At 41.8% G+C, this 9,066-nt stretch overlaps 1 protein-coding gene across 2 annotated transcripts in view; it reads left to right on the forward strand.

Annotated features, from left to right (window-relative positions):
- Positions 1 to 6,038, forward strand: part of PRIMA1 (proline rich membrane anchor 1) — a 54,511-nt gene extending 48,473 nt beyond the window's left edge. For both annotated transcript variants that reach the window (XM_065063597.1, XM_005506131.3), the window contains one exon: positions 1,632 to 6,038. In XM_065063597.1, the coding sequence (XP_064919669.1) occupies positions 1,632 to 1,731 (100 nt within the window). In that variant the 3' untranslated portion in view covers positions 1,732 to 6,038. The remainder of the gene's footprint in view (positions 1 to 1,631) is intronic.
- Positions 6,039 to 9,066: the final 3,028 nt, after the last annotated feature.

The following is a 9,066-nucleotide window of genomic DNA, read 5'->3' on the forward strand; positions in this document are numbered from 1 at the left end:
GCCCAGGAAAAGCCAGAAAAGTATTGCCATCGCGTTCCCCATTCCTCTTGTCAGGGACATGGTGGGGTGGATGGGTGCTTTATGACAGCATGAAAGACAGAGCCTTAGGAGCTTGTGTCAGATACAGACAAGCACAGTATGTTAATGGCTGTAAAAGGGTTCAACAAATCTCTTAGCCTGCTCTTCCATTTCCATTCTCCAACAGCTGGAATCGCAGCTAATATATTAACAAGCTTTAACTCTTACCAGCTAAGGAGCAGCATAAGGTATCGCTATCAGAAGTATTTTCTTTGAGATTTCAAGCAAAACAAATTTATCTTCCTGTAATCCTTCTCCATAAGTATTTCACTAATACTTTCCTGAAATTCAATGTCATTAACTATTTTTATTAGTTGTTGTTTGTTTTGTTAAACAGTGTCAAGAACAATAGCACAGGCTGACTGTTGTATTACATTTGTTTGTCATGTCCTCTTTTTGCCCATAGAAGCAACTTCAGCTCAAGGCATAATGTCTGAAATACCCATGTGGAAAGCACAAAGCTGTTTCCTCCTACTATGTGTGCAGCTTTGGCTTTAAATAAAGGTTGCACCACTTCTGAGGAGAGAAGTTGTGGGGGAAACATATGGTGTAACATGATCTGTTATGGGACTTATGTGCAGGTCTCTCTTTTCAGAGTCACTTTAAAATTCCAAATAGGAAGATTATGCTATGATGTGCAGATGTTTGTTAGATTTCTGCACTTGTTGGGCATTTCCTGAGTTGCCTCACAATTCGCATTGGTGATCCTGGCCTGTGTTACCAGGTGGTGCCTGTGGCCATAAAATAAAAAGGGGATGCTTCGGTGTTTAGTGCTGGGGGACTGATATGTCACAGCAAGCACCATGTTTCAGCCACTAACTCAAACACACAGAACATGGACATTTGTGTCTAGGCTAGTAAACTAGCCTTCCTTCACAGACAATGCAGAATAACATGAATGCCTTGGGCACAAAGATCTGACTGCTTTTGGATATCCACTTTAAGCTGTTCCGAACTGTGCTTTAAAAGTACCTGTTTCTCTCCATTGATCGTGAAGGTAGTCTGGGATGGTCACCGCAGATATGCATATCTACACTGGTCAGATGAGTCCTCACCTTTGACCAAACATGGTGGTTTTATGACGACTGGTGAGTTGGGCCCTCAGTGGACATGACTGGTGATCATCACATTTTGAATGATGTTGCATTTTGAGGAGAAAGGCCCCAGACTGCCCCAAGACAGAGCCTGACCCTGTGCCTGAGTCCCCATTCCAGGGATGAAGGTGAAGGTGGAGGCGTCTCCTTCCATCAGCCTTCATCTCATGCAACATTCATGCCTGTAACTATACACAGACTAGCATGGGAAGACTGACAGCCCATTATCTGGGCTTATGAGCAGACTCCTCATCTTCCAGGTGGATCATGAGGCTTGATAAAATTTTACTGCTGCTTTGATCTCTGTTCAGAAAGGGAAAATAGAGAGGAAATGTTCAGTGTTATGATGTGCCTTACATGTCCTTGCTTTCAATCTGTATTGACAAAGAAGATGTTTATCTCTGTCCTTTCTTTTCCCCCCACCCTGCCTATACATCACCAAACCTGGGATCACCCAAGGAAACCAATGAGAAAAGAAGAGAATGGAACCAGTCGGGCTGAATATGCAATGACCTCCTCCCAAAACAACAAAACAGTTGATAACAATGCGGTCGTATAATCCCCAAAACCCCACCAAGGCACAGGAGGTGGTAAACTTTCAAAGCACACACGTGGAGTATGCAAGGTGGGTGAAGTAAGGCAATGAAAGGAGCTCTGTGGCCAAGAACTTCATTTCAGAAACAGCGCACGCATCAGTGATTCAGAAGAGAAAAGCAGGTTGCTCTTCAGGCTTTCTGCTTCTCCAGGGGAGGATAAATTCACCCACCCAGGCTGCCGGGGGAAAAGGCCTCACAAAGGCATAAGCGTTGCATGCTGCATCTCATGAAATCGATGTCATGATGCCTCCCGCTTCTTCTTCTTCTTCCTCGCTTCCCCCAACTTTTCAGTTTGAAATGAGTGTCCGAAAAAAGCAGCTTAAATAGGATCTTTCGAGGAGAAGGTTATCTGCCAGAGTGGCAGCAGTTTATTACAAAGTGGGTCTGAGGGTCATTGGTGGGAGGTGTCACTTACGTGCTTCTCCAGCCTGTGCAATTTTGTATGCTTATACTTCTTTCTTATCACTCTTATTATTGCATTATTAAAAAGGGAAAAAATATTTCTGTTAAGCCATCAAGCAACCAAAAATTGCATGAACTTGTGACTTATCCCAGGAAATTTATCTGTGGTCTGATGACTATGCAATTTCCATGGCTAAAGACTTTTCAGGAAAAGAATTCAAAATGTAAGATTTTAACATTTAGCATTGCTATTGAAAGAGAGATATAATTAAGAGGTGCTTTGAACATTATTACTTTATAATCAGCATCCTTTTTTGCATTGCGTTTCATTTATTGTCTTTAGAAAGTTCTTCCTTTGTGAAATTCTTCATTTTTCTCTGTGTTTGCATCACGCTGATTCCCCAGGGATGCCCCTACAGGAAAGATGTTCTTTACATCTTGTGTGAGTGTTGGGGCGGGATTGTGTTGAAAGGAGTAGCAGCCCTTTGAAGTCCTCTTCATTCACTGATTAGTGTTGTTTCCCGAGAGTGTCAAGTCTCCTGAACTGACCCACCAAGGACATTGCAGGTCTGTCTTGGAGGACCACTTGTGAGGGTCTGGTAAGCTGGTTGTGCCCACGTTAACTCAGTCTCTGCCTCTCCTGGGCAGAGACTGCCAATTGTGCCAAATTCAGTGTAATAGCTTAGTGTTGTATTTTCCGTGATGTGGATTGCAGACTACTTCAAAGCAAAGCTGAATCCACTCAAATTCCTTTCACGCAGGATCTCAGGTTAGACTCAGTAAGTAACCCTTGGGATAAAGGTGATGAGACTAGCCGAGGCGCTGGTCTTTCCTTCGTGTCGCACCTCCACGTGTATGTCTCCATTTACCTGTGTGCTGAAAGTAGTGACGCAGTGAAAGACAAATTTCCACCCCGGCTTCTTGTCTGGACATCAAGCTTCAATACCACTCAGTCTCCATATCTGTGAGTAACGACCCAGGCTTGCTCCAGGACGTGGCTACACCCCAGCCATCATGTCCCTCAGTACTGCAACACACCGATGCTTTCAGTTTTATGTAAGGGTGTGCCTGAACTGCAGAAATCGGACCTGGATTTTGAATGCATTCCTGTCTGTGGTTGATCTATCACTGGGATGTAGAGTTTGGGCTGATGGTAGAGGAAGACAATGTTCTGCAGACCTTCCCCAAAAAAGCTCCAGGATGTTCAAATCAGCAGTTTCAGCTCAGGCCCATCTCTAGTTTTCTATTACCTATTGAACAATAGGTTGTATGTAAATGTAAGTATCTTTTCAATGACAAAATTAAATGCTGCTATATACTGCTTTTGAGGATTTTATGGAGTTATTAGTTTAGCTTTTTAGCCTGTCATCACTATGTAAAAGTTTAGCTACACAAAGTTATTTTTTAAAGGCTAGACTTTCTTGGGAAGTGAATGCAACTACAAAAGTGAAAGGGAATAAGCAAGCCTTTGCCCCAGAGTATGGTCATTCCCTGCCATATTCATGTTGTGTGCTTGCACAAGACACAGTGGTATGTTCTTAGATCCAAAGTGGGATTAAAATGACAGATTTTACACTTTGAGTCTAGTATCCCAAACGTTGATTGCCTAAAGCACTTAGCCCCTAAATACTATAATAAAAATATTGCAAGTATATTTCTAGAGTATTTTTTAAGGTATAACATTTATTTTGGTGTAGTTACCTATGTTTGCCTTTCTTTTTTTACTCCAGTTGTTTCTGCCTAAATGTGGCATAGTTTGAGACTGGTTGCATGTTTAGCTGAGAGTAGAAAGTATGAATGCAGATGAGTTTAGCATGATACAGGCTCAGGATTAGCACTTTCTCCTAAAGGTTGTTGATTTTATTAATTCCCTAATACAGCTTTAAAGGTATGTTCTGTAAGGCCAAAATCACAAAAGGGATCTATAGCCCATTATGTGCATCAAAATGTGTCTGTTTTTGCAAGAAAAAGTCTGAAGAGTTGGTCACAGGACACTTTCTGATTTTCAGTGATGTCAACAGTAAAATGTCCTCACTAGAGAAAGCCCAGGTGCATGGCATGACATAACCCACAAAAAAACCCACCCAGGAGAACATAAACATTAAAAACCTCACAGTGAGGAAGGAGGCAGGGCATTTCAAGGAGGCACTAGGATCTATTTTCAACTCTGCCACTGTTCTGCTGTTTACTAGCAAGTAATTTTGCCTCTTTGTGCCTCAATTTACCCATCTGTATAATCAAGATTAAAATACCAGCTCTGTGGCAGTGTTTTGAGACATATAGATGTATCTCATTTGCATAGGCAGATTTATGCTATCATTATATTCAACATGCTGATATTAAATAAACATATTTGGGCAGATTATCACCATAATATTTCATAAACAAACATTCCCCAGTGTGCTTTTATGAGCCATTGGCCACAGCAGAGCAGCAGCAGCCAGGCTGAGAGCTGCTCTTCCACTTGTCCACAGCCTCTGTGCTCAGCACCGCATGGCTGCGCAACGGGAAGAGATGGGAAAACCTGCACCGGGTAGTTTTGCCATTAGATTCCTGCCTAAGTACAGTTGACTACATTGCACCAAAATTTAAGGTGGTCTTCAGAAAGGTACTTGAAAAGTACACTGGAAGCAGATGTAAATCTTCAGAAAGGGGAGGGCAGAAAAGCGACATCTTTGGGGAATGGTTTCTGAAGTTTGCTGATATGGTTTAGGTTTCATCTAATGCTCCACGGAATACTTGCAAGGCTTTTATAGAAGAGGCTTCTGTGCTTCCTTATGGTACTATAATTAAATACAAAGGGAAAGTAATAGGCTTGATGGATAAGGGTTTCACTAAGCAGTGACCCTGGATCTGGGGAACTGGCAATCCAAAATACAGCTTTACAAGCATTTTGAGATTATTTTTAGCCACCAAAATATCAGGCATAGAAAGGTCCCGCATATCTCGGTTCTCAAAATAGCCAGATCTGCAGCAGATGCAAAGGTGGCCAATTTCTGCAAAGAAGTTAACCCCTCTGCTGTGACCACCACGAGGCAGACTCAGAAAACTGCCGTGTTCAGCCTGAGGGAGAGCATCAACTTCAGATTTCTTCTTAAGGGTCACAAATAGCAGAAACAAGCAGGGAATGCACTTTAGGGGCCTGAGCTGCAAAGTGTGGAGTTTCCTTGATCCTCAGAAGCACCAGGAGGGTGGAACTGAAGCCCCAACCCTGCTGCCCTTCCTAGCTCAGACCTGACACAGCTGTGTGACCAGGAAAGCATCTCAACCTTGGATAGATGCTGCAAAAACAGACATGGAAGGAAAGAGGAGAGTTCTACTAAATATAAGATATAAATATATTGATATATATCTATACAGAGACCTAATTGTCCAGTCTTGCATGCCATATGGTCACAGCATGTGAAGCGAGTGTGGGCCTCCTGCTCCAACCAGGTCATGACCATAGATGCTGCCAAGCAATGGAGAATCAGGCCTATGGTAGATATGTATTTACAATACTCCCTGCACCTGTACAAACAAAAATATATTATTTTAAATTGCAAAATAGTGTGTTTAAATCAATGCATGAATGTAAATATTCTAAGATCTGCCTTCTTGACTGTGTACCACATGTACAGATGAAAACAAATATTGTTTATAGGAAATCTGTATCAGTGGTTAAATGACTAAAGAGAAAAAAAATATCAGAATTAATGTTGTCATGTTTCTCAAACAAGCCATTAATGTATATTTAGTATTTAAGGATATTGCTCAATAAGTATGTTCTGTACCAAAAACTGTGTTGCATATACAGATTGTGCAGTACCCTATTTTAAAAAGACACCATAATTAATTTTTATTTTAAATAAAAATGTACTTGTAAAAAGTTTCCTGTGTCCTGTTGGTTGTGTAGCTGAGAACAGAGTCTACACATCGAAGAGAAACGCTGAAGGGACAAATGGCTGCAGTGCCTCTTCAGGCACTTCTCTGACTACCCAAATTAACCATGCTTGCTTGAACACTTTCTGTTCTGGTTTTGGAGAAGCTCATGGCTGCTGCTCATGCCTGTGTCCAGCTGAGTTCTGGTTCTGTCTCACCTAACCCTGCAGTTACAGTCCCAGATATGTGCACTGCTGGTGCTTCATATAGGAAGGAATTACAATCGCACATTCCTGCGGCCCTACAAAGCTCAAAAAACCTCTTTATGCCAGAGATGCTGCAAGTTCCCTAACAATGTAGTCTAGCTTTAGAGGGTTTTTTTGTGTGTGTTTTGCATAATACTACATACCTTTGTTTATTTTGATGCAAGAGATAATTGCACCATTTTATATTCTAACTTCCCATGTGGACTTCACCCTCCCTTTCTCACGCAAAAATAAAAGCAAATTGTGGACCAGTCCTTCGGCATATCAACACTGATTTATAACAGCTTCGGCCAGGATTCACACCGGACAGTTTTATGCCGTTACCAGGCACAGAGCACAGTCCATGTGAGGTCTTCTGGGCCCAAGGGGCTATCACAGCCTGGACCCTCCTTCAAATGGGGCTCTTCCTTCCCCAGTCTGAAGTAACTCCCTAGGCACCTTCAAGTGAGGTCGCCTGAATTTGAGCCAGGAAGGAAGGGATTTTATTTCAAATGTGGGGGCACCTTAGTTCCTTTAATTTCCAGGAGAGGATTCCCTTGCAGTACAAAGATTTGTCTGCCTGATTCCTAGTGCTCAACAGTTTTTGTTGGTCCCTTGGGAACAATTTCATATCCTAGTTTAAAGAAACCATTGAAAGGAACAGACCAACATCAATGCAAAATGATCAGATGACAGTTTAATGAAACACAGCAATAATCATTACAGCATATACATTATATCAATCAGGCTTAACTATCAGCTATATTTTGCAATACAAATTTCTACATAAAAATCTCCCTGTGACCACTGAGAAAGAAGATGCCTCTGGAAGGCATTGACCCCGGCTTCAGGCATCAAAGCTGCCGGGTCAACATCCATACTGCCAGTCTGCAGCAGAGGAAGAAGGATGTTTCTTTGAAGAGAAGACTGCCATGACTGGGAGGAGACCACTGGGAAACCAGTCAGCAGAATAAGGTCTGGTGAAATTCAGGTGAGGTCCCTTAAATTCTAGTAACAGTAAAAATATCAGTCCAGAATTCACTGCCATTTGGCTGAGCTTCAGTCGTACTTTAGACGTGATGAGATGGTTACAGGAATCAGTGCATACGCATGTTAAAAAGTGACCCAACTACCTGTGCTCTTCAGCGAGCAACAGGAGTATTTGTTGCAAATCTGATTAGACTAGAGCACAGAAGAGCTCCTAGTCCTACAACCCAGGGTTATATTTATAGCATAGCTGAAACATTGCTAAATAATACAATGCACAGCAACTTGCCATGCTGAAGAGCTTGGCATTGCTTGATGTGCACTTCCTTCACTGCTCCATCACTGGGAATCAGCATTATGATATCAAGAGAGAAATTAGATTACCAGGTTTTAATATTATTTGAAGAAGGAGCAAGAGATTTGTAATGCGAGAGATGCAGTGTATGATGTGATTTTGGTAATATACAATCATTATCAAGTGCATTTCACTGGTTTCATCTGGACACATGCATTTCCAAGGCCTACATAATTTTAATAGATGTCCAGTACAATTAGTTTCAAATTACAGCCTTCTACATTTCTGAAAGATGCTCATATTCAGGCATGGTTGATTCATGCAAGTGTAATCTTTGCCTCCAAAACAATCAGATGTTTAAAAAACCTCACAACTGATATTTTAGTCAGTTATTAAAGTGTTAACATTCTTAATATTCAAAGACATTTCTTCCTGTCAAAAATATCCATTCAGAGCAAATCCTCCATTTAATAAAGAATTTATCTAAGTCATTTCCTTAAGGTTCTTTTGTAGCTATTATGTCTTCAACCATTTTAATAGCACAGAAACAATTGTCTAATTGCAAGCTAATAGAGAAGCTGCCCTTGGAAGTGGCCTGAATCTAATTTATTTTTTTTTTCTAGTATTCAGGAAAAAATACTGGGAATATTAATACCAAGATTCCTGGCATGTCTGAAATTGTGTTATTTTTGGTTCTAGTTAAAACAAAAGCACTCTCTGCCACATTTAAACACTTGTCCTGCTGTTCCTGTCTTGCACCGTGGCATGGTTTGGTATATCCATGGGGATTAGCAATTAGCCTGAGCATCGGAGCAGAGCCTGTGCCATACCCATGTCCTCCCTGCTGAGCCAGCATCCATACTGTGCCACAAGTCCTGGCCAGGGCTCCTTACCTGAGCAGCTAACATATAGCACAGGGGGGTCCTGGCAGCCACGGTGAGAGGCAGCAGAACCTGGGTGAATTGCATGACCCCCAGAGGATGATTTTCTGGGGACAGAGAGGGATGGGGCGGCTGCTGGGTGTGGGACGCAGCCCCAACACCCCTTTTGTGCCCCTGGTGCAGACAGTCACAGAACAATTTAATGTATAGCAACAAAACCACTGAAGATGAGGGTGCGTGGTCAAACTCCCTTTATTGTATGTTATAAAATGACATAAAAATATAAGACTCATGGAAGAAGCATCATTGCACTGATCAGAGTTCCTAATCAGCCTCCAGTGCTGCTGGGGAGGGGGCTGGACAGAGTGGATGTGATACATGGAGACCCAGCTCTGCTTCCCTTAAGAGCTTACAAAAGAAAATCCTACAGGCTCTAATTTCTGCCTCACTGTATAAATAGCAAGGCTTTAACAAGCTGATTTTATCATGAGTGCTGGCTAGATAAATCAAATCTTCTTTCTGGCTTCTTGGTTTACTCAATCTGTGAGCTCTCATTATAAAAGCAGTTAAATGGTAGTTATATGTATCTGCCTGGAAGTATTTTATATTATATATCACTGTGGCTGA

This window comes from Columba livia, chromosome 5 (assembly GCF_036013475.1).
Source record: "Columba livia isolate bColLiv1 breed racing homer chromosome 5, bColLiv1.pat.W.v2, whole genome shotgun sequence".
Taxonomy (NCBI): Eukaryota; Metazoa; Chordata; class Aves; order Columbiformes; family Columbidae; genus Columba; species Columba livia.